This window comes from Anser brachyrhynchus (assembly GCF_964034855.1).
Source record: "Anser brachyrhynchus genome assembly, chromosome: 1".
Classification (NCBI taxonomy): Eukaryota; Metazoa; Chordata; class Aves; order Anseriformes; family Anatidae; genus Anser; species Anser brachyrhynchus.
In genome coordinates this window covers 124,411,668-124,438,604 of record NC_137694.1, presented here as the reverse complement: position 1 = coordinate 124,438,604, position 26,937 = coordinate 124,411,668, and the positions used below count along the sequence as shown (strand labels likewise).

The 26,937-nt window shown below is 37.1% G+C and overlaps 1 protein-coding gene across 27 annotated transcripts in view; it reads right to left on the bottom strand.

Moving 5' to 3' along the window:
- The window catches only part of DMD (dystrophin), a 1,241,121-nt gene that overhangs the window by 89,667 nt on the left and 1,124,517 nt on the right, over positions 1-26,937 (bottom strand). Inside the window, exon 63 of one of the 27 annotated variants that reach the window (XM_080576232.1) lies at positions 17,651-25,181. The exons of the other annotated variants lie outside the window; for them this stretch is intronic. Within the exon in view, the coding sequence (XP_080432358.1) occupies positions 25,151-25,181 (31 nt within the window). The 3' untranslated portion in view covers positions 17,651-25,150. Of the gene's footprint in view, positions 1-17,650; positions 25,182-26,937 lie in introns of those variants that run through there. 27 annotated transcript variants of the gene reach the window in all.

The following is a 26,937-nucleotide window of genomic DNA, read 5'->3' as shown; positions in this document are numbered from 1 at the left end:
TAATCTTCTTTCTCCTTGAGTTACAAATAAGGTATTGTATTCAATTAGACTCACAGCAGGTGAAAACCCCAATTAGTGAATCCATTTTCTTGGCTTTTTTTCTCTACCTTACACCCACACACCACTTTTTTTTTTTTTTTAACAATAAAGGGGAACTCTGAGTCATTCCTCAATTGAAAAGCAAATTAACCCTTTGATCTCCCAAATCAAACTATTACCCACTCAAGAACATCTGGGAGAAAACATGAATGTTGAAAGATTAAAGGATTAAGGCCTATTGACTTTATAATTTGATTTTATATATAAAAAAAACAACACCAGTTTAATGTAGTTCTGATTGCTCTCTCTAAATCCACAAGAGCTTTTTAGTAATTCTGATTGACCTCAAAATTATACTTTTGCTTTATAATGTAAGCAAGTAATACCACTCTTATTCCAAATTAGTTTTAAACTACTCATAATTTATTATAAAAATATATTTTGTTTGCAGTGTAAATGATTACTGTCTTGGGATTTTTAACTGAAGCAAATCTATATGCCGTACTTAATTTTAAGCCATTTATCTGATAAAAACCAGACTTCTTCCTGTAGAAAATAAAACAGGATTACAGGGTAAGCAGAATTTTAATTCCCTGTGGTGCTTTTCTTATCCAAGGACTATTCAGTCAATTTGGACACCTACACAGAGACCTTAATCAGAAGGAGAACAGTTTGTATTTCTTACACTGTAGGCTTGTGCCGGACTGTATCTGATCAAGGTGTCTGTCTCTTCAACATTTACCAACACCAGGCACTTAAGGGGAAATTGCAGCCCCTTAATAAAGGAAGGGTAATCTGCTTTCGGTGGAGTTGCCTTCTTAATAATTAGAGACTGGCTTAGTACCCCAAAACTCAGGAAAAGAAAAGATGAAATGGATTTTCAGGTAGTGTGACTGCACTGCTTGCTGCCCAAATGTTCATGGAACCTGTACATTCAAGAGTTCTCATTTTCCAAACCTAATACGTTATTTTCAGAATTCTGTCACTTTTCTATAAGGAAAGAGCCACAGATATGCAAACTTTAAAAATTACGATATGAACATAAAACAACTGATTCTCAAATAGTATTGCTTGAGTATAAATCTGCACAGGTTTTATGAGGGAGATCAGCATCAGCACCCCATGTTACAGACAAATAAGGAAACCTGAACACAGAAATGGGTAGGGACTCGCCTAAAAGCACGTAGGAGGGCAGACCTAAGTTTGCTTGTAAGATTAGCACTTAATTTCTTTAGTTTTTCTGTCACTGAAAGTAAAGATACAGCATTTTCCTATCAACTAAGTGGTTTTTTTTTTTTTCCTCTGTTTCTGTGAAGCGTGTAGTGCTCCTTGTAAGCATGGCTTTACTATTTCTCAGTTATCTGGGCACTGGATTAGCAAGCGCTTGCCTTGCATATAAGAAGACATTGTGGTGCCCTGTGTCGGGCTGGCTAATCCGCTATGCTGTTTGAGCCTATTTTCTTTTTCTTGGTATAAATAAATACGAAGAATCACTTGGGATGGCACAATGACACTTTTCTGGATCATCTGTCTTAAATATGCTCCAAGGGCTGACACCTCCAGGATGTCTTCTGTTTGTTGATAGCCCTCTCAGACAAGCCAAGAAGAGAAGACTGGTTTGGATGATGCTTTTTTTTTTTTTTCTGTTCACACATTACCACTGCAAGTACACTAAAACACTGTAAATACAATGAAGAAAATAGTTTTGAAATTCTACATTCATTTTCCCCAAAGCTGCACTGTAAATTAAACACTTGGTAAAACATGCATTGCTATGTATAGTTATAATCAGTTATTTGCACCGTGGGAGGGCTGAGGAGGGAGCATGCCACTTCCCATTCGGAGGGAAACCCAGTTTGTGTCCTGCATGAAGGGAGATGAGTAAGTGCTTCTTCTTAGACAGGGATCGTCCTTCACACCGTAAGGCAGCCGTGTTCTTCTGAGGCGTTCTTGCATCAGAGTAGGAAAAATGTGTATTTTTTAAAAATAAAACTATTTCTGTAGTAAATGTTGCAGAGCTTGCAGCAATTTAATGCACAGTATGGAAAGTATCGTTACACAGCATGTGTAACAGGAGGATGTGTATCCCTTCCGAATACACAATGGCACAAGCTCTGCCTTCCTTTACAAACCTCCTTTGGGCTATGCCTGCTTTTACTGTAGTAAAGACACCAGATTAAACAGAAGTCCTAGCTACTCTGCAAGATGAGCATCACAGAGCCTTAGGAGCAGTGTGTGTGTGCCTTTTGTCGTGCCACACTGCGTGCTGTTAATAGAAGATGAATGATAGGATGCCTGTCATTTTAGGTTTATTAAATATATGTATGAATTTCATCCTGTTAAAATCTTGGACAGGCTAACTGGGAGTTAGTAGCAGAGCGTTTATTCAGCTCACTGCCAGGTGTATGATCCTAACTGAGGTGCAGATTGCAAGACTTTCAGTCCGGAGAGCAAATAAGGTTACATGCACCACTGGATGCAGAGGATAGCACATCCCAGTTCCACCAGTGCTATGAGCTCTGCAGGTAAGCACCTGGAAATACCAAAAGCTCTTCTCTCCCTCCCATGCCAAACCACATGAAGTAAAGAAAATTAAGAATGGAATAACCCCTGCTCTTCTGGGATGGAGATGAACTGGGGTTTGGGTAGTCAAAAGAATGGGAAGATCAAGAAGCAAAATGCTGGCAAAACGATAGATAAATAAAAATATTAAAAATAAAACAACCACCCTGCAGTAAGGCTTCTGGAAAGCTAACCAAAAAAAGAGCCTATAAAAAAAGACTTAAACTCTCTCAGCAGCAAAAAACTTATGCCAAGCAAAACTGCATGCTAATCTTGACAATCTACAAATAAGACTTGAAAAATAGTAATTATACATCATAAGTTCTTGGTTGGAGGAATCTGTATTGGCAAAACGAATGGCTATCATTTCAGTGAGTGAGGTTGTGAAAAAGTGCAGACTAATAAGGATAAATTAAACAAAACAATGAAGGCAAACTCTATTTCTTACTTTCCTTTGCGTTCCCAGTTAGAAATAAATGACTGTTTTGCCTCCTGGGGGATTAAAATAAGCAGGATTTCATAAACTCTCTTGCTCACTGAGTCTCTTTTCACCTCCAAATCTTACTTTCTGTGCATAAAATTATGTTGCAAACACAGAAGCTGGCTTCCCAGATCATGAACTTCTGTGCTGTTTCCCATCAATATACAGGTCTCAAGCGCAAGAAACTCCATCTTGCAGGCCTCCTTCACTCAGAGACCCCAAAATGTGATGCTAGCTACAGATCACCGTGCATTCCTGGTGGTGGAGGCCACTTGCAAGCAGCTCTCTCTTCCAAAGCCTTCCACACACAGTAAAGGAGAAGCATGCATTCCCTTTTCACTAATCTACTTTTTGTTTGCATCCCATGAAATATGTATTACTGACACACTCATCAGGTCTGTTTTTATGACTAAAACCATACAAACAGAAATTTTTTTCCTTCATTCATGACATTTTTTCCAAAAGAGCTCTGTGCAAATATTATCTTGAGGAGAAAATACTCATTTTGCCAAAAAAAAAGCCACCTAGATCACACTAGGAGATTACATGTCAGGATATTCCACTGGTAAGACTACAGTTAAGTATTCAAAGAAGAGGACAATGGAAATCTATTGCATTTGATAACAGCTACAAGCAGGCAAGTTTCCAGTCAGACCACTAACCAAGCAAACTGCATCTTTGAGTTACTGCGTCCATTTTTTGTGTCTGTGTTTTAGCAATGGGTCCCTTGCAGTGTTCTTACAGAATTTTAACTTCTGTTGCTTTAAAATATACTTTAAACCTGTCATAGCTACCATATTGTTTCTTCAATGATTATAATATACATAATATTTTAATATATTATTCTAACAAAAAGGGTCCCTGACTATTTTTATGTACACACTAAGCTCTTCCATCATCTTCCCAAGCATGACCCTAGCAGGTATGAGAAGGCCAAGGGCTCTTCCTTACCTTTTCCTAGACTGGGCCACACAGAATCCCAATGTGAGAAAGAGAGAGCTCTCCCTCCCCAGTAAATCAAACTTGGTTTGATTTAGTCTCCAAACTGGAGAGGCTTCAGCTTCTTTGCTATGCTGTCTCTCAGTACCTTTGGCGAGAAAAGCTTACCCTTCCTGCATAGCACAACTGCTTTGCTCTCTCTTCCTAAATGTCCAACATAGGGGTTCAGAAATCAGGGGAAAGCATAGCTCTGCACGTGGGGGAAAAGAAAAAAAAAAAAACACCTACAGAAGCTGATGGCAGGAGGCAGCAGCTCCACCTAACAAGCCTCACCAGTAAATCTGTCCAGACTAACTCCTTCATCTGATCCAGGTGATGTTTCTCAGGGTTTATTTGCATAGAAATGCAGTTTCAGGTTAAGGTTGTGCAACTATTCACAGATTGAGGTCAGACTTCACAACAACAAGAGAAGTAAAAGCCTCTCATTCGACTTTTCTGAAATAAAAACATTTAAAGTTCTTTCCAAAACAATAATCTATGACAAAATGTACTTCTTTCTATTTAATTCTGTTTGACTACAACATGAAGCAATCGTTCACACAGTCCTGACAGCGTGTGCTGTCTGTAATGGCAAGTAACAATAGTCTCATCTTGTCCATGCCAAAGAGTGAAAATTAATGTTTATATATACATTCATTTGAAACAAGTGTAGACATACAGATATCTACATCAGCAAGTGTTTCCAGAGACAGATGAATCAGTATCATCTACCATGGAGACAAATCCTAGGTCACGGATATTAGTTTATCCTAATGGAATCTAAATTTAAGTTAGCACTCAAATACTGCGGTAAAGACAGATATAGAGGAATTTTCAGGGATGATAAAAAAATATTTCATAGAGTCATAGAACGGCTTGGGTCGGAAGGGATCTTAAAGATCATCTAGTTCCAGCCTCTCTGCCGTGGGGTGGTTCCTTATTTCTTAGCTAGGTGTAAGAAAAGAATTTCGTTCAAGTCTCCTGTGGCAAGTTCAAGCATTTACACTTTGGAACATACTTCACATCATTCCAGATGGCTTCTGCTCCATTTATTTACTTAACTATAATTTGGTTCTTTCTAACTACGTAGTCCTCACAGCTCTTGAATGTAGGCATCTTTGTGTAGCTCCTTCTGTATCCAGCACACTAGTTTGCAGTTAATTCTGGAAACAATCCTGTGGAAGTTAGCTGATGAGAGAAAAAAAGTCTTGCTAGACTGTATTTCACAGTTTAAACTTGATGTTTAAGTCTAATAATGGGAATGCATTTGATAAAACTCAATCTCTGGGTATACTTTCATTATTTTCTGACTTTGAATTCAGCCAAACCTCTCACAGTACATTTCAACAAGGCTTCCCTTAACTTGCAATTCTACCAGCATGCCTTCACTCCACTCACTGATCTCTGTTATCGAAGAAAATGGAGACTGTTGGTGAACAAATAAGTCTGCAGAGGAAGATTCAAAAGATGGCAAAGCAGCCAGATTAGCCATGGAAAAAACTTGCAGTGAGAATCAGAGATGCCTTGTCTACCCAAGTCAAAGAGCCTTGACACAGGAACACAGATGACTTTGGGACCTACCATAATCCACTGTCAAATCAAGGACAATGGTGGAGCTCAAAATCAGCCAAAATACATTTCCTCTTTCTGTACTGAACATTCATCCACACTGAACCAACCAACCAAATTAGTAATGTAGATTTGGAACTTATTTTCATCTTTAAGAAACAAAAGTGCCTCTAAATCCTGAACATTCCATACAACCCTAAAATATTAGGGAGTTAAACCATGTTTATGCTCCACATTAACATTCTTAGACCCCCGTGGCTACAATCTACCATCCTTGAACATATTATCAGAAATGTCACCCTACCTACAATTCCACCACATCAACATCTTCTGCTTTTTCTAAAATAGTCTAGACTTAAATAAAAAATTCTTATTGCCAGGCCTAAGAGAAGTAACCCATCTTTACCATCTTCCTTGCCACCTGATACACAATTCCAGAATATATTAAAAGTTCAGACTACCTAACTTATCTGTCAGAAACATCACAACACAGTTTTTGTTAACTCCCTCTCAAGAAAAAAGAAAAAAAATGTATTAAATTCAATCAAGATTTCTCCATATCTATATATGCCAAGCATTCACAGGATCCAGACCATTGTGTATTTCATACTGTCCACTTGGACTACTACCATCTTTTATGCTGACATAAATTTACCAGGCTTAGATAACACTACCGACTGTGTAGAAAATGATTTTCTCAATGTTCTTAATGTTAGAAAGAAGGCTCATCCGAACTCACACTTCCTGTCTTAGAAAACATTACAACTGTTTGCACATTCATCTTAATTCATCCAACACAGCACAATCAGACTGTCATATTACGAAAATATAATGTTGTTTTAAATTATCATTGTTCTCTTGAAGTAAATAATTTTCCTTTAATTACTATCAACAGCTTTGGCTCACAATTGCCAGCTTAAGAACCAAATGTCATTTTGCAAACAATTATCACCACTTCAGTTAATGTCTTTACACTAATATGCATCAGTCCGGGGAAAACAAAGCACAAATCTTCACTTTACCTTCTAAATAAAATCTGGGTTAAGATACGTGATGTCTAAATACTTTTGTGTCCCAGTAATGAAACTTGTTTTTGCTTATGGACATTGCACATTTTATCAGTATTCAGAAATTAATCTCTTGTTTCTTTTCCATAGTTTTGTTGCTGCAGTTGGTCTTACTCTTAAAAATCTGCATTTGTTATTTCTCAAATTATTATCCTTTCACCCATGTCCTTCAATTTGTTCTGTTTTTAGGGTAACTAACAGAGCAAATAATTTATTAAAGATAAAAATAGTTTTGCAAAGATTTGCAAAGCTGACAGCCTAAAAATTTTGCCGAATGGAACCCAAGTAGAGACTAAAGGATTAGACCCTATCTAATCCACTGCTTTTATCAAATCATTGTATTTAATGCTGAACTAAAACCTTTGGAGAGTTTTTTTTTTTTTAGCAGCTTGCCATACTGTTTATTCATTTGGCTTTATTCTATGAATTACAATCTGGAAATCAAAGAGAAGAAAGATTTCTTGTTTGTGAGTATGGCATCATCATTAAAAGTCTTCCATCCCCCAAACGAATAAATATAATAATTTTCTTAGACTCTATGCCATATTGATACTATTTTTCTGTTAACTTGCTTGGTAAACATTACACTTCACTGAAGCTAGCATTTATTTAAAAATATTAAATTGGATTATATGCAATGAATATAATCATTTGGTGATGATAGCACACTCCATTGGGTCAGAGATGAAGAAAGTGACTGGTTTTGATAGTTGTTTCCATGTTAACTTTGTTCATGAAGCTTGCTAGTAATCTGGAGACAAACGAAGCCAGTGGCACTGTATTTATACTGTCATTTAATCAAATGATTTAGTTTATGAAATAGCCAAGAGAGATCAGCTCTCCAAATCTGACAGTATGTTGGTTATGCATCCTTTCTAAAGGCACTTTATTTTATATCTACGCTGCTATGTGTGTCTGACCTGAAAATAATAGTCACCTCTTGGGCCAAGTTTCACACAGTGGCTCTTTTTCATATTGCTGAGAGCTTGACCACTCTCAAGTAGACTGGCCACGATACTGCTCTACTTCCCAGTTAGTGCTCCCGTGGACTTGAGGTGTAATTGACGTGTACACTTATTTGTTTATTATTTTTAAACTGTCTGAACTACTGTGGGAATTGTTCTGGTCCAGGAGAGCAGTTTCTTTATGAAACTAGTTTGGCTTGTCCCTGCAGAATTAGATCCATCATGTTTAGTGGCCAAAACATCTCCCTCCATTGAGGGAACCAGGAGAGTTCTAGATTAAACTGCTGTGATTTGAATGCCATGCAGTAAAATATAGGCACGAAAGCTTTGCTGAACCAGATCCTCAAGCTTTCTTGATGACCCTACCAAAGCAATCAGCTGGTAATCAAATTAATTATCTTTAAGTGGTGTATTTCTAACCAGAAATCAAGTGATTTGACAAAAACGACTCATGGTCAATGAGGTCAATTATGACTATGAAATCTTACTTCCTTTTAAAGTGTACTGACTGCTCTATATGCAATTTCTAAAGTTTGCAGCAGTCAAATTGTCTAAAGAAAAACTATTATTTCCATTCCAAAACTCTATAAGCTGGCACATTTTGACAGATTTTACTGAATTCAAAAAGCACTGCTGGTGCATACCAGCAGAGAACCTGGCCTCTCACAGCATTTCTTTCTAAAAATTTCATTATATGCAAATGAAAGGTCTAGGTAGCACTTTTCTAAAAGCAACTGGTAAAAGGTAGGACTCGGAAAGAAGAACACATCTGCTCTCTTGGACTCCTCTGTATTCACAAAGACTACAGCGTCTTGCCAAGTTTGTAAAATGCAAAAACGTAGTGTGCAATGACAATGCTCTAACCCTTTTAGTGCATCTCCTACTACCTACTGAGCTGAATTTTACCTCCAGACAAAATTTTGGCTGCATTCCTTAGTGAGTACAGGTTGTTCTGACATTGGCAGAATATAATATTCTCCCACTTAAACAATTTGATGAATTTTTAATTTCATCAGCTTGGTTGTTCCTAGATGGGCACAGTTTATATAAATCAATTCCAGCCACCAATGTCAACATTAAAAAAGAACTCTTCTTAATTTAGATCATAATGCTGAAATTATACTTTTATCCACTTTATATTTTTGTGTAATTTGCAATTAAGAGGGTAATTTGATTATATTAATTATTAATTCTAATTATTATATGTAGAACAATTTAAGTGTCTGCCAGTAGTTTTTTCTCTTTCTAACTCAACATTTAATAAAGTGGTAAGTTTGACACTACGTAATTTGGTGAGAAATTTAGCACTGTATTTCAATGAATACAAGACGAAGCACAGTGTTTGAAAAATGTACTACATATAAGCAATGCAGCACTATTCTATATTATTATTCTTACATATGCATTTATCATATAAATATTATTGGTTTCAATAATGTCTATTTTATAAATAAATTTGGGTCTGATACTCCTTACCTTGACATTATCAGGATGACCACAGGTAGGTATATGGAATTAGGATTGTAATATGAGTACTAATTTACTAAAAATACTGCAGCACCAACCTTGGATTGGTAGGTATGTAAGAGCAGAACTGGGATTTTTATTTTTAAGTAACCCTTCCTGTTTATTTTATCAATAATATATATATAAATATATATAAACCAGATTAAGGTATGATGCAGTTGTAGAGTGAGAAGTACATAGAGGAACCAGGGGACTTTAACCCTAACTGCATATTCCATCAGTCAATGTCCTAACCCAAGGTCAGTCTACTATAAGGTATAAGGTAATAAATAAATAAATAAATAAATAAATAAGAATTCCTACATCTTCTGCAGGCATAGGAATAGGATAAAGGTGGATAGGGAAGCAGTGGGCATACAGTATAATAACTTCCAGCTGGTACATTGTCTGTCTACTGGTAGGTATGTTGAAATAAATAAATGATCAAAAATAATATAATAAAAAAATAAAAAGATCAACAAAGCCTGGATGAGTTTTTCGAAATAAAATCAGACTTTGCAGCACAAGTGATATGAAAGCAGCAAGATGATTAAAATGCAGAATCTTATTTATTATACATTAGGTAGATCAAAGCTTCGCAGTGATAACAAGGCACCGAGTGGATGTTGCCACCTGTTTGGCCTCACTTGCAATGGGAACCTGTTAGTAGAAGCTGTGTTAAAGGTTGTCACTGTGCATTAGCCTTATGAACAGCTTACATTAAAACACCAAGATTATTCTTATTTTGTTGGACAGATTTAATCATTATTCACCAGCAGAAATGTTACTTTCTTCGTAAATACAATAAAAGGAAATTTGTGTAGTTCAGGAGAGTTTCTAACCTCCCACCCCCCAAAAAAGGTTGAAGGTAAATTCTCTTATTGAGACACATCCTATACTTTTCTGAGATGGTGGCAGAAATGGCCTGAAGGGAATAAAATTAGAATGTATTTCTGCTGTGATTTTGGAGAGAGTGCTGAGCCTTGCAGCGGTATATGCTCAGAGAGGAAAAACTGTGGCAAGCAAATTATCTAGGGAAATAAAAAAATCTGGAAAACAGGGCAGGAGGCAGTTTTATTAGATTTTTGGGGGGTTGTTTCTCTGTTCCGTCGAATTTCAACAAAAGAGGAAAGCTATGACAAGCAAAGTATGTGGGTGTAAATGTGTTACAGTTATTGGGAGACTCTGGTAGAGGGAGAATTGAGGAAAGCTGAAAAACTGCAAGAGGCAACAAGACAAGGCAAGACAAGGCAGTGATGATCTGTGTCAGCGTCCTTGAAACTTGCTGCAGAACTGGCAAAACAGATGAGCAGAACTTGCAGTCTGGAGATTAGGATCTCAGAGTTTTAAATTAATATTTTTAGGGGATAAACTTATGCATAACTGAAAGAAAAATGAAGAGTGAGTAAAGATTCAGAAAAACCTGTTTTAAGTCAGCAAAAATTCAATCAGGGTTTATAAAACTGAGGGAAAAAATAAGTACTTTAAAACAACATGTACCAAAGGAGAATTGTTTGGGAGATCTCTGAGTGTTATAAATACACGCAACAAATATATCAATCAAAACTGGTGTAGGGACCAACTTAGGAGAAAGGAGACCCATTGCCTGACTCCATCCAAGCATAAGAGGACTAGTGAGAGACTGCACAGTGTGCACATACCTTAGGTGAGTTTGATAAAGGATTCACGCTGACAGGCTCCTTTCCGTTCCTTATTTCTAGAATAGTGGACAAATGCCTCAGAGCAAAGCACTGCTAAGGGTTTTGTGCTCAGTTTTCTCAAGAGAAAACTGTACAGATAGAGATTCACGTTTTGCCAGCAGCAAACGTTTATTCTACAGGACTATGGGCACCGATGTGAAAAACCATGATACATGAGGAAATGCTGAAAGCCAGATTCTGATCACTTTTACACTGCTGAAAATAAGAAGTAACTGCTGAAATCAATGAGCATATCTTTCAATCCAAGCAAGCTGCTTTTGGCACAAAGCTTAAATTTGATTTCCAAACTTCTGACAGTAAGTCTGATGGGAGCCTAAGATGACCCCACCGTAACTCAGAAGGCTCAGTAGGTTTTTCTGCTCATTTGAGGTTGCTTGAGTGCAATGAAATGTTTATTTCCTCCAAACTGGAAGCAGGAGAAGAAATGATAGCATCTGTAAGCAAACACAAACACGCAATGACCCTAGCAGTACAGTTTTCGGTACTTTTGTGCCATGGCAGAATTGAAATAGTGGAAGGGCAGAAGAATTGGTAATGTGCAGGAGAAAACACCGGTCAAATAGGAAGACAGAGCGCACTGTCTGCAATTCAGCAGTCTGCTAAGTGTTTTACATTGTTTGGTAATATTACAGCAGTATTAAAAGAATAAGCACTTCCACTAACAGGCAGCAATTAAAAGAACAAATACAGCTGAGTGCACCTACGGCCAGAAAGATAACCTCTTGGTGTTTTTTCATTTATGCCTGCAGTGACACTTTATGTCAAAATAGCTCAGTTCAAAAGGCAGAAGTCCAAATCAGTGTTTGAAAACTGTGGTGAGCTCATCCACAAGAGACCTTTGGGGTCAGATTTTTAACCTCTGCTGTTCAGGTGCCACTTCAGTAAACTGGAGTATAGGGATCAAACATGCTGCTCGACATCAGGGTCCGACTGACTAAATTGCTCTCAGTGACAGAAATCAGGAGTAAATTTCCTTCTAAAAACTGAAGTAAAATTTCAAGATGCCTTTATTCTAGCACTTGCTCTAACAGATTATAGGTGGAGAAACGAACATGTTTTAAGTTTAGTAGTTCTTGCTCTCGTTTTGCTTGTTTGCTTGTTTTCATTCCTGTGGTCACTGATGTTTCCAGCTTCCACTACAAAATACATACTCAGTTACACTCAGGAAAACAGCCACAAAACATTTATTTCCAATGTTTCTACAGGTTGAAGTTTAGTGTGATTTTGAACAAAATTAATACATGAAACATTAAATTGAGGATATTTCATTTGCTTACTTCTGCTTCCAGAGTTCACTCTTTAGAAGGGGAATCTGCAGAAAGTACAGAATATCTGAAATCCGTACTCACAGAAGAGCATCTTCTGTATTTCTAGACCAAGCTTAGAAACATCTTTAATGAAGAACAACTTCAGTAGCTTTTTCAAGGATGCACATAGGTAAAGGGAGGATACATATTTATACTTTGGGAAATGCAGTTTACCCTTTTTGTATAAGCAAGAAACTGGCAATTTCCTCTCATTTGCCACACCACTACTCAAGTGACTGTCTCTGAAAGAAAGAAGTCTGGAATGGAAAATAGTAATCAGTCACTGATCTTTCCCAGACCTAGCCTCTCTCTGCCTGTTATTATTACAATAAACAAAACCATAAAACTCTTGCACTTTAGGTAAATCTTTCTAATGATGTTACAGTTCAATGTTAGTGATGAGCTAGTAATCTAAAAGATCAGCAAAGCTGATCTAAAAAAATGTAGGTTACTTATTTGATGGTTAAAAGATTCAGTGTTGCAAGAAACTATAAATTAACGTCTTCTGATTTATATATATATATATATATAAAGCTTACTTAGAATTCTAAGCACTAGACCTTTTATTTAAGTGAAGACTGAATTCTATGTTCAGTGAACATTGTTCGGTTTTTATGATGCTCCACTTCACCACTGAATTTATCTAAGAAGATCAAATGGCAAAATTCTGCAAAATATTACAGTTCAGTAAGTATCTTCACTGCAGTAGGACATGGGAGTTTAAAAGAGAGAAAATGAACTGCTTTAGCATGCTGGATCTCCCAGAAAGCATCTGACAATCAGCAAGGAAGGAAAAAAGTAGAGTGAATCAGCAAAGGTGAAAAATTAACTTGACCTAGCAAAAAGGTCAGTGTGTAAAAGAAAGAAAATAAATAGTTGAGCAAATGAAACTATATGTAAATGGTTTAGAACCTCAGAGTATGGCAATCCACTTCTATGTTTAAGCTCTTCAAGTGCCAAATGTCATTTTTCAACCCCCCACGGACAGTTTTTAGTTACCCTGAGAGCAATTTGCTCAGGTATATACATATTCACCATTTTTAAGGGTGTTCCAGTTCTGCAGGTCTCACTAGCTGAAAGATTCATCAGTGCTACAAGGGCAGGTACTAGCAAGGCAATCACTGTGTGAAAATGTGCTCCATCAGACTGAAGCACAGGAATATCTTTCATGGAATGGGTTATACCCCCTAGCTTTTGCAATGCAGACAAGAGTGTTTACTTGTTAAAGACTGTTCTCTGCAAAAATCTGCAGAATGAATTTTAAGAAGATGAAGAAGAAAGAACGAACCTTCCTGTGCCAAATTAAAACCCAGAGACATAATGCTAGAGAACATTTAGTTACTTCTAAGCTGTGCTTGTTACTGATGAGCCAGAATGCAGCAAATTAAAACAGTAGTCCTTCTACTGACCTCACCCCGCTCATCAGCTACTTTCTTTAATGCCTTCCCCTTGCTTCACTTTTCTTACTCTCTTCTCTCTGTCTACACACAAAGTATTGGTTTCTATAGTCCACATATTGCTTCTCCTGTAGCGACTGCAGGCTTCTCCTTGAACAAGACGTATGCAAACAGAATGCCTTAGGGAGCATTTAGGAGATGTGGCGCTAAACTGTTTCTCAAAGTGCCAAATACTGCTGCAGCGTGCTACCAGACATGGCCCCAGCTGGTTACATCCCCTTAAAACTTATAGTTTTAAAAAAGTAGCCAGCATCACCTCTTCCAATAAAGGACACTGGACTACACTCATAATCTACCTTGGTCTCTCTTAGAGGGACTTTAGAGGGACCCTTTTCTTCTCTCCCCAATTCTAAACGGTGTGAGACAAGATGATATCGCAATGACGTTTCACTGGAGATAACGTCTGCACTCACATTTCAATTCCCGAGAGGGAAAAATAAAGAATATAGAAATAGCACCGTATAAACACCAGAAAAGCACAGAGCAGATGCACACTCCACTTAATGGGGCGCTGCCCGTGTTTCACCGTGTGTGCATCTTTCACGGATTCTCAGCAGAATCTGTTACTTAGTTCAGATTCTTGAGTAGAAGTGACAGACTTCATATAAAACTGCACCGTTGAGCAGCAGGCTGGCAATGAATAAATATTGCTTGGGAGGTTAGACATACACAGCTGTAGAGATCATGAAATTCAGCCTCTGTCCTGCAAAATAATTACCTCAAAAAACCGTGAAATTCTAGAACAGGGACGTCCGAATGAATATAATAATTTTACCTGAAGTACATGGGTTTCAGCCTTCACTATTTATGAATGACAAGTGAAGAAAAATCTTTTTTTGGAAACAAAAGCACAACAAAACATTTGCTGTTGCCCTGAATACTAATGATGGAAGACTGTTGCTATGGTGATGCTAATTTTAACGCTCTTGCCTGTGGACTTCATATGAACTGCCCGTTTTAACTTTTGCAAATGTCATTTACAAAATGAAAACCCATTAATGACTGGCGAGGGCACAATGTTCCACTTTAATTAGAATAATAAGGAATGCTGATGCACAAAGTACAGGTTTGTGAATTGCTACAAAGCCCACACTGTCAAAATTAATTACCACTGATGAGGATTTTGTTCTTTTTTTTTTTCAAAGGAAGCTTTAGAATAAGACAACCGTAGCTTGACTTGGAATTGAAAGCAGGCTTTCCTTTTAATATCAAGGTGGAATAAAGAAGTTTTCAAGACCGACAGTGTAGCGAAGGGTACGACTCAGCTTAGAATTGTGATTGAGCCAAGCTAAGTAAGTGAGCACTGATTTCAGTAATGGGAAAATGCAAGTGCCAATGCTGCTGGGAAAAATAAAGTACTTTTTCAGAGAACTACCTGCTCAGAAAACCAGCTATAGTTTTAGATTTGGAAAACAGAGTTTGTGTTTTTGAAGAGTGTAAAAATACAAGTTGAGGACAAGCAAATGAATAGGTGCTAGGATATGATTCTCTTTTGGGTTGGTGGGATATTGCTGCAACTTGCTAATTGCCAAGTTCTGGGCCAAGTAGACGATGTTTAGGAAATAAAAAAAAAAAAAAAGCATACACATTAGCAGTAATCCTTTTTGTCATGCACCAGGCCCTTGCAAATTATGAGCATGCATATCTCAAGAGGAGAAAAAATTTGCAACTACCATTTCTGTTTCTGGGGAAATGTCTGAGCATATAAAGTAGGTACTATGTTGATAAAGGCATTTCAGTAGGACTGACTGCAACGAGGAAAGCATACTGCAATGAAAAGCATCACAGGCAGCTGCTGAGAGTACATTATTCAGACTAATTGTTATTATTAAATATCTCCATTGTAGTACTGCCTAGAGAACCTAATTTAGAGTTGAGATCCATTGTATTGCATACTGTGTGAACAGAAAGGAAACTCGCTTTCTCTTGCGAAGAACAGAGCTGAGAAGAACTTGATTTGCCTTCATGCTAAGGCCATTTCAGCACAAGATCACTGGAAATGGGGCCGGTGTGATGAGGAATAGCTGCTAAAAGAGTTTTCTAAATTCCTATTGGTGATAAACTATGTTTTAATGAATAGTCAAACTTTCTTCCAGCAGTGTGAGGATGGCATTCACTCTCACTCTACGGGTGTGCATTAGTGCTGGTTTAAAATGGGCTGGCCAGTTCTGCCATTGACCTGCTGGCTGCCGTGAACACTACTGTCCCTGCCTACAGCTAAGCAGTCGCGATGGCTGAAATTTCTTTGATTTGCACAAAAGGAAAGCACAGGGAGAATACAGATTTTGCTGAGAATGGATAGTATTTAAGAAGCATGGAGCCAAAGTGTGTTGACAAACTGACATTGTAAACTAAGTTGGGCAGCTGCCTGCTGTAAAAAGCATCTGCCTTCTGTGCCGAGGTACAGCTAAAGTGAAGCAGCGGTAAGTAACCAAGCAGCAAAGCTCCAAAGTGTACTCTGAAGACAGGTGATGGAGAGAGTAACTGCCACAAAAAATGTCACAGTTTGTCTCGCATATTTTCTCATATAGGCAACAAAATAATCTGGGCTATTCTAATTCATTTTATGAATATTGTTAACACAGTTAACATAGCACTTTTTAATGAGTAAGTAATAGGTGAGGCTGAAGTAGATTACTGTTCATCTGTGTGACTGAGTACTAACTAAAAATCTCTCAGAAGAATATACCAGTTTTAAGCAGAAATCAGAAAACAAAAATATACTTGTTTGGTGCCAATAAAGGGAATAGAACAAAATATTTTAAGGATAAGCAACATTAAATGTGTAAGCAACCATAAAGTGCACATAGGGGACTTAAAGGATAGCTGACAGAGGCGGTAAAACATTGTGTAAAATAATGGAAATATCAACAGAAAACCTAGATTTTAAAGAAAACTGTTGTCGTTTGATCTTTTGAGCTTGGGACTTAATAATTATCCAATGGGGAATGCTATACAGAAAAGAGGGAAAAGACCAGTAATTAACAAGTTGCATGCAGAAGTCACCAGCACAACTAAATGACATACAGCTCTCTGTGAGGTGTTCTGAAAGTGAGGTGCTGGGGTTGCTGTTAGGGTATGACCAGGGACTTAAGACTAAAAACAGCACTAAGAGAAAGTAGGGCAAAGAGGGTGATGGGCTGGAGGCAGACAACCAGTGGGAGGACAGACTCTGCAAAGAGATCATTAAAAGGCAAGGGAGAGATGCAGAAAAAGTGAAGGGTAAGTTATTACAAGGCAAACCTTGAGCACAAGCCAAGAGAAGACAAGAAAGGACAGTGGGAAGATGCTTTGCTCAAAGTGGTGGAATGACCTAGAGGAGTGTGAACACTGAAAAGATTCTTGGAGCTAGGACAGGAAACTGTTAGTGACCTCATGAAGGGCTGTTTTAGTGGAGAAAAGGGTACAGAAGCTAGAAAAGAGTGGGCAGGAAGAAAAACGTGGACTGGAAATGGACACAAATTCCAGGAAAAATGAGGACAATGTTCTGGATGTTGAACAGTGTCAGAGGAGAGATTTGTTATGTCAAGGGCAGTCCTGAAGAAAAAGGCTTCCATGTAACTAAAGAAGTAGCAGATAAGCTTCAAAGAAAATACATCATTAAAAATAAAGTCCTAAACAAGACATTTTTATATTCTACTGGTGTCTAAGGGGCTGAAGACATTAAACAAATAGACTTGTTCTCTAACATCCAGCTCTTGGATGTCCTAAGTGTCATTCTTACAATTTCTTGTTTTGAAATATATTGTCTGTAAATGATCAAGAAACTTGCTATGACCTCAAAGGAAACTTGTTTCAAACAGGAATCTTCTCCTTCAAACAACTGATGATTTTAAACCTTTTTTCCCTCACTGTGACAAGTCCTTTGCCTTGAGTTTTTACTACCGCAAATTAGTACAGTATCAGTTTGACGAATATGGTTTCCTTTGTCGTGGACAGACCATATGGCCAACCTTCATTGGTAGAACATTCTTTTCCTTTTTCCTTTTTTTTTTTTTTTTGGGGGGGGGGGAGGGGGGCGGATAATTTCTAAATAGGAAAAAAATGAAATTGAAGATCATTCAGCTGGGTAGGTTGATACAAATTTAGTTTAAGAATACTTCAAGATAAAGATATCATCTACAAACAACAAAGTACAGAGCTGTCTAATGTGCTTTTCAGTCATCTCTGAAAGTACTGAATATGACTGTCACTTAGAGCCTGCTTTTCTTTTGTGTTTCACATCAAAGAAAATTACGAAAATCACGGGGTTTCTTTTTACAAAATATTTGGTAATTTTAAAAATGCTAATGCAAGCTCTCTATACCTACTGAAACTATTATTGTGGGGTTTAGGTTTTACTTTTTAAAGTGTTTAATTTCAGAAAAAATTTTTAATGAGCTTGAACTAGCATTCATACAAAAACACATTGAATATCAATTCTGTCTTGTGAAACCAAACTTTTAATATTCAATGACTACTTTTTTATAGTCAAGATTCAGCAAAACACAGCAATAAAAATAACTGAACATTACTGCTATCACTAAAAGCAGATAAATATACAGAAAAATATTTCACTTTAGAACTGAAACTTCTAATTTACTAATGAAATTTCCTCAGTAAAACTGCAGTATGGCTGGAGCTGGTGATAAAATGGAAGTATAGGATTCTTTTAAACACAAAACTAAATGAAATGCAAATTAATGACATGCACAACCATAATGAAGATGTAAGAAAACCTATAATAAGTGCAGGTTTGTTTACTTCAAAACTTTTTAAAGTTTAGCTGTTTAATCACATTTATCAAAGTCAACGCATGATTTATAGATTCCAGGGATTCTCAGTAAACATGGTAAAAAAAACCCTCTCTGATAGAAATTTTGCTTTAAACACTTTTCAAATTGTTCCTTAACTGTTTGGGCAGAGGTAGTCTCAGGAGTAACAGAATGCATATATATGCATATAATATATTATTTTAACCTTAAGATTGCTATCAAATTTGCATTTTTAAACCTTCAAGTGAAGCTTTAGTTGAGGGAAGATTCAGCTATGAGTTTGCTCCATATTGTTATTATCTCTGTGGTTATAGCTGAAACTAAATTATACACAAATTTCCTTAGGGACATTTACAGTCTTCTCTCTGGCTGTAATCTCTTTACTGCTGCTGCTGCTGCTGCTGCTAGTACTTACCAGCATTTGCAATTGCTTTATCTTTTTCTGTTTTATAAAAGATGTGTGGGTAAGGTCAGCCAACAAAGCTTCCATTGATGAAGTCCTAACACTAACTACAATTAAGCAGAATTATGTTGAAGATGAAATAGATAAAAATCACTGATCTGGGAGGACATATACAGCTTCTGATTTTCTAATGAAGGTTCACCTTTTCCGTGTTTCAGAATGCAGTTGAATCCCTTAGCTTTTTGTCACATTCTTACAACATTAAAATAACAAAAACCAGTTTTCTTATACCACTGCCTGGATGGCAGATTGGAAAATACTGGTTGGAAACAAAGCTTATTTTAGTGTTTCAGTATTTTCTTTCAATTGAAATTTAAGACCTTACTTTTTATTTGCCTTTGTCATATTTATTTATTCCACATTTTCAGGTCACTGCAGCTGAAATAGTGAGAACAATAATAAATTTGTATTACCATGTACTCTTTCACTCCCACCTCCTAGAGAAGTTTATGGGATATTTCCTGCTGTAAAGGAATCATGAACATTTCTTAGTGATGAACAAAGTATTACACCCGTGACCCAGCTAGACACGCTCTGGTGTGTGATTAAAATCTTAAAAAACCATGGTGTTACACATTTGTGTTATAGTCATGATTTTTTTATGAAATCATCTGTTCCCAAGTCAAACACAGTAGCTTTCTAGCTAGCCCTTGAAGTTATAACTTCATGCCTGTAATGTCTCTCTACCATTTTTTTTCTTATGCTTCACATAGGGCATCATAATCCTCAAGAATTAAGTTTACAACATTTTCTCCAACAGTACATCCTTGAAACAAATATGCAGTTAAATTTGTTAAAAATGAAACAAAGTCAAATACAGCTTTGTCTCTTCTACATTAGTCCTGAACAAGCGTCCTGAACAGGAAAAAAAGGAGACATGCATACTGAAATTCAAAAGGAAATCTAGGTTATTTATTGGGATAATTATTTAAAGCCACTTTTTTCAACTGTAACTTTAAAATAGTAGAAAGAAATCTAGCAGACATCTAAATTCAGAATACATGAATGTGACCAAATTATTATGGGTTTAGATACTTGGATTTTTTTACCTTTATCTACTTCATGAAACATATAAGTGAACAATAAAACTTATACCAATGACTCTTGCCCACATTTGCAGTAATTTATTGCAATCCTAAATAAGTCTGTACCCCCTCAAGGTCCCCAACCTGACACTTAGGTACAGCATTTATGCAAACAAATTTTGGCCCTTTTGTAAAAGAGACGGGAAGACACACAGACTCCATAGCCATTAGGTAGCAAAGTGTGTCCCCTACTCTCCACTCAGTAGGCTGTAGATGCCATTTGGTGATTGTGCTAGTCTGGTTACATAGTGTGCTACTTGGTAATGGCCTTCTGTTATGTTGCACCATACTCTGATTTTCTGAGCACAGTTGCAGTAGAAAGAGCACGAATGCTCGTCTCACCAAAACTACTTGTAAGAAAACAATTCATTCAGAGATGTTGTGATGCATTTTTTATGGTTCATTTTTCTTAAATTATCTAGCCATAGATTTCCTAATATAAAAATGTATCTGATGAATAATTGAAATTCAAAACAAATACGTAGCATGCAAGAGGCTGCCAAGCCTATAGATCATATTTGAAATTGTAATTTATCTCATAAAGTTCAACTTTTTAATCAGAAAATGAGAAGTATGCAAATGAATATTGATTATTTGATCATTTCTAACCTGTTGGTTAGAATCTTTACTGAAGTCTAAATCCAATCCTACTGACATTTATACAGTTCCCAGTTAATATATTTTATGTTTTCCCTTAGCATCTCTAACCCCTAAGTACAATACAATACATACAAAAATTAGTTCTCTTGACTGATGAGCTAAAGATAAGGATATCACAAAACTGATGTGCAGCACAGAACTCATTGCAGCTATTATCTCACACATACACACCCATACTCACACGCACACAAAATCACTGAAAGGGATCCTATGACGAGAAAACTGGTTCACATAATCCATTGTCGTGGTTCAATAAGTAAAGACTAAACAGGTCACTCAGGACAAGAAATGTGTCAAGACAGAGAGGAATATTCTGAAAAATAGGAGCTTATTGCAGTGTACAGGAGAACTGGCATCTCAGAAGGTCAGAGAAGGAACAAACACAAGAGAGATTCAGCAGCTTCGCTGAGTTCATTTTGAAAAAGAAGTCAAACCAGGAAAAAATCCGACCTCTTCCTGACAGGCCACAGGAGAAACAGAAGCAGCCCAGCTGGTATCTCTGAATATTGCACTCGGTTTTCGCTTGACTGTTGCATTGCCCTAGATGCCAACTCTAGAGCATTGAACAGTCTGCCAAAGCCTGTGAGTCCATAGCAAATACAGCTGGTGATGCATGATATCCATTATATTTATATTCACTACTTTTTTTTCCATCGGTATTGAAGCATATCTTAAAATGCAAAAATGTTAATGACAGTCCTGCCTTACATTCGACTGATGAGAAGATGAAGACAAAAAAGGCACAGAAGGTAAAGAGGGATCAACTTACTGCTGACTCTCTCGTTATATGGATGCTATTTTTCTCATGTGGAATGGAGCAATACTGTCTGTTTATATGCGGAGCTAGCTGCTTCAGAAGAGACACTGAACCAAGGGCAATACAGACACCTGATGTGGCAAGTGCTGCTTTGGAGAAAATGTCAGTCTTCTGAGGAAACAAAGGATTTATGAGATTTCTTGGTATAACAAGAATATGTAAAAAATATGAGATATTGTTCCCCATTTCCTTGAAGATTTTCTGGACAGTTGTCAGAAGCTGTCTTCTCTTTGTCTGTCATCTAAATTAAGTATGTAATTGATCTTTAAAAAAAGAAAAGTCTGACAGGCAAATCTTTCTATTTTTTCCCTTAATATGTCTAATCTTTTCAAGTTCAAAGCATTCCAGGGGAAATCAAACATAATTCCTATTTTTGAATTCTGCTCATTAAGCACACAATGTTTAAAACATGGGCTTGAAGTATATGACAATAAATTTCAGCTATCAGCAGTAGCTGTAAAATCTACTTTTATGGAAGATCTGGCACATACTGTATAAAATAAGCCCATATTGTATATGTGTCATTCAACTTAGTCAAAATTATATGGGCTATGTTAATTTTTTATTCTTGATGATGGGTAGCACAGTCAAGCTACATTTAATAACTGAAGTAAAATGGAATGAAGAAAAATTAAGTAAAAACTAAAATTCAAGCAAAAAACACATTCAGCTTACAACAAATGCAACATTTTCAGCTGCAACACATTTAATATTATGTAATTATATTCTATTACTCTATAAAGATATGAACTCCTTGTACAGTAACAAAAGTTTATTTTTCATCTCACTGCCTATAAAAATAGTTCATTTATTGCTGTCTTAGCCCCAGAGCTGGAAAGCAATGAGTAGCTGGATATAACGGATTTTAAATCCTGATGCTTTCCTTTTAATTAAGAAAGTAGAAAAGCCAGGTTCCATCCAAATTTCTCTTACCCAGCGCATTCCTAAACTGAGCAAACAAGCCAGAAAACTCCAATCCATGCCCAAAGAGTAACAACATTACCTGCATAAGACATTTTAAGATTTAACCTCCACAAAAATTAACCCTGATTTATTCTTCTCTGTAATGCTCAGCATTATAAACTCTCATGAAAATTCATACTGAATGCATCTGATGACAAATTGTAAGCACTTTACTATCCACTTTGGCGCAAGCACTGTAACACCAAAGGGACCGCAGTTCCTAAGTGCTGTTCAAGTGTACCAGGGAGCTCCTTGCCGCTTCCCACACCGCACCCCACCTTACAAACAGCTCTGCTGGGGGGAAAGCACTTGTTTTCTGTCCAATACTGCCCTGAACTGAAGTTGACAGCAAGATAAAAACATTGCTGAGCACTTATCATTTGTTTCAAAAGAAGTGAAACCCCATTCGGTCGGTTGGTGGATGGCCGCAAGCAGCAGCCTGGGGTGCCCTGGCTCGGCCGGAGGCAGTGCGACTGCTGGGAGGCCCCACATCTGCTTGGAGGTGGCTCCAGGCTCGAGATCTCGCACGCACTCACAGCCCGAGCTTCAGTCTTTGAGGTAAGTTTTGGAGCCGAGGCTTCGCAGTCCTGCAGTTGATAAAGGAGGACTCTGCACTTGGACAAACCTCTAGGAAATACCGGATATTTCACTGAGGTTTTTATACTAGGTGGCGTGCTAATCTCAAGGCAGAGTGAAAAGTATTTGACTTCTCCTTTCCATCACAAAAGCTACAATTTTGGAGTGGAGACTTCAGAAGTGAAAGATAGAAAAAGATCAGAGTAGTTGTGTTTTTAAGAAGTCTGAATATGACACTTTTGGTACTTGCTACAAAGGTTAACTGTTAGCCAAGTGCATGGCTTGCAAAGCTCACTCACAGTTTCACTGAGTACACATACACAAAAATATATTATTTTGTTATGGTTCTCTATGTCTCTCTCTGTTCTGTCTGACAGATATTTCCTACTTGCTTTTGCGTCTCGTACTTATCTATGTTCTGCAGAAGAAACAATTAACCCAAGTGATTTTACCAGAACAGCAACTCTTTGCCTTATTTTATCTTAGCGGAATTTAATTCAGATAGATTCACTTATCCTGTCTCTAAGTTGAAAAAAAAAAAAAAAGTAAAATAATCCTGACTTTAATCTATTTGCTTTTACAATGAAAATTATGGACTCTTAGCTTTTCTCTGTGTTGAAATTCTGCATGGTTAAACAACAATTAAAAGGGAGATTAAAAAGCAAGACAACAAAGAAGTGTGTTTATAGAACTGGCCAGCTCCAGTGTGGAGTATGGAAAAATTGCAGAATCTAACAAAAATGTGTGTCACAAGCTGATATAGTTAATGTAAGTAAAATACTCTCACAGGAAACTATAACATGGAATAGGGTAAGAAAGTGCAGATGTGTTGGCCTCAGAGTTATCTCGCTGCATAGCTAATTTATATGGATAGTCTCACATGGATCTTCTCAAGGAGTCAAATCTATGCTCCTGAGAATCCAGCTTTGTCCTCAGCAGGACAAAGTTCAGTGAACTGCTATAATCTGTGTAAGAAAATAAGCTTGGCTGGGAAATAACTTGGAAGGCTTCCTTTGTGCGAAGTACTGAGATGAAAGACTACCGTATTTTTGCAGAAGCATTTTAAATCCTTCAAAAGAATGGGCACAGCAAGAGGCTGAGCAGACAGACACTATTAACTGGAAGTCAGTTATACATAGGAAGAATAATGTCAAAGATTAGTACAAACAAAGAAGTCAACAACCACTACATTTCCACAGATCACAATGGCAGGACTATTGAATTTTGGGGTGAAAGAAAGTATGTTGCAGACTTCGGTCCAACTCCTCCTTCCTACTCCAAGGCAACAGAGGTCTACTGACGCTGTACAGTGGCCGTGTTATTTGCTGAGCAGAGTGTAAGCTGTACACAAGACAGATGCAAACAGGAGTCGGAGTATAGCTGCTTAACATCCCCTCGTGCCCCGAGAGGATGGTCACTGGAGAGGAACTGGGTTGTGCAGCATGATCAAACACTTCTGGTGTTGCACAGTACAGACTGGGCATTTTTGCTATCTGGCACTGCTTTCATTCTCTCCTCTGTGTTTGACTGGAAGATAAGAATGTGCATGTGTCTGCACATGCATACCTGGATCACAAGGTTAGCTCTGCTAAGATGTGATTTATCTCAAATTATGACGTTAAAATCTGCAGTCTTCCTACCTTCATTATCTGCCTTTTTTTTTTTTTTTTTTTTTTAGAATTTAAGAGTCTTTTTTTTTTTTTCGTTTGGTAACGTATGCAGAAGTCTTTGAGCTGTGCATTTTTTTCATTTGCTTTTCAGATTTCTGATGAACAGTAATTGCCTGTTTTTAGGAGACAAAACTTAAATTTAGAAATTTTAATGAATAACTAAAACACTGTTAAAGAGTACAGACGTGTCTCTGCCTACTTCTGCCTTCCCATTTTCCAGATTGCCCTCCAATAAGGGTAGGATCAAGACCTCAAAGAATAGGACTGATTAAACTTAAAACTATTTTTTTTAATCTTCTCCTTTTTTTTTAAGCTAATAAAACCTTTACATGCTGTACTAGACACAAGGAATATACTGAGGAAAAAAAAAGAACATAAAGAAAAGCATTTGATAAAATGTGGTTTAGAGCAATTTTACAGGTTTTAATTCACAGGAAAAAGGAAGGTTTTTTTTCCCTCAGTAGCAGCTTGTGTGCTGGGCAAGTGTTTGGTACCCAGGATGTCCACTTGTTACTTTGGAAGCCAAGATACTTCTGCTGTCCCGGAACACAAAAATTTGATTTCTCAGGTCACTGGGGAAGAGAGAGGTGAGGCTGAACTGCTGGCCTGGCTTGTCATCCCCATAAGGAGCAAACCAAAGTAAAAGGTGGAAAAATGTGGCAGCTGGTGCAAGGCCACTGTACTGCAATTTTCATGAGGCTGACAATAGGCCAAGAGACCATAAAATGGCAGACACTCAGAATAGCTGAAACAGGCTGTGCTTTGTTGATAATTATATTTGCAGCAGCAATGATGCCCACACCAATACAATTTGAAAACAAAAAATACCAGCGTGAATAATCTCAAGAAAGAATTACTGAAATAATAGCTTTAGAGGCAACTATTTGCTACAGATTAATCAACTGTATAAAAATGAAATTTTAACCAGCCAAATCAAAAGGCTTGAAGATACCTAGTAAACATCGCTGCTGAGGATTTAACATTAAGTACTGCCTGGCTTATCACAGGCTGTGTCATTGCAAATGTGAAAATGATGAGATAAAACTGTTAAGCATCAAGGGAAAACCAGATAAAATGAAAAACAATAAAATGTGTAGCACCATTATTCTACACTGATGACAGACAGAAAATTATACAAACATTAGGAGAATGCTATCTATAGCTGCTCAGTCTTCACGGAAGCTCTTTTACAGAATTAACGATTGATAGAGAAGTAATAGTTCAAAGAATAAAGAAAGAATGTGAAAGTTAAAAAGCCAAAATGATACAGAAAACAGGCAATTTAGTTCTGCACAAGTATGAAATATGAGTGATGAGAATGAATGAAAAGAAAAATGACTGAGGACAGCTGGAGAAGGGAATAGATATAACAACTCACTAAGACCCATTAAAACCTGACCAATTTGTTTTGCACCTCAAGGAAAGCAAGGTTTTCTATAAAAGTTGTAGCCAAATTTAAACTTTAATTAAAATAGTACTGCTACAACTCCTTTTACCTATTAAGATATTTTCTAAAATGAACAAAATAAAACAAATATCTTCCTTTGAAATTTTAAATGGCCTGGAACAGAAGATGGATTGGAAAGTTGACACCAGAAACCACTAAAGAATCAGCAAGATCACTACTTATCATTTTAGCATGAAGAGTCAACAGTTATCTATGGTTGCTGGATGCAAACAGCACATAAAGAGGTGGGAAGCACAGCATGAAATGTATCGTGTGACTACACTAAGAATTGCCAAGGCATCTCTCACCATAATGGCAAATCATGGCATGGGAAAGAGAAAAAAAAAAAAGTATCTTTTCCTCCAATAAACTGACTCCTGTGTGCCAAAGTCTCATATTGTTTTCCAGGATTTTTCCCCCATAGATTACACTCTCCCTTTCTCCTTGATAGGGCTTTCCAGCTTCGTTACAACTGTTTCATTATCCATAGCCAAATGCATCAGAAAAATACATTTCCAAATACATTGAGAAAATTACAAGGTAACAGCAAACCAACTTAGATCAGGTATAACTGTGCCACTGTTTTGCACTACAGACCTAGCCTTCTTCACACATAACTTTAAGGTTTGTTCTGAAGCTACTGTAGCAATTCAGTTTGTCATGAAAATTGCATCTGTAGTGCAGATGCAGCCAGCTGGCTTGAGGGACACTGGTTGAATTTCCTAAGTATACTGGGAAGATAAGGAGGTAGCATGTGAATCTACCTATTAAACACCACCTGTGATTCAGTTACATCCACTACAGTCTTTATTGCAGATACTGCATCACCTGTTTCCTCTAGAAGTTACAT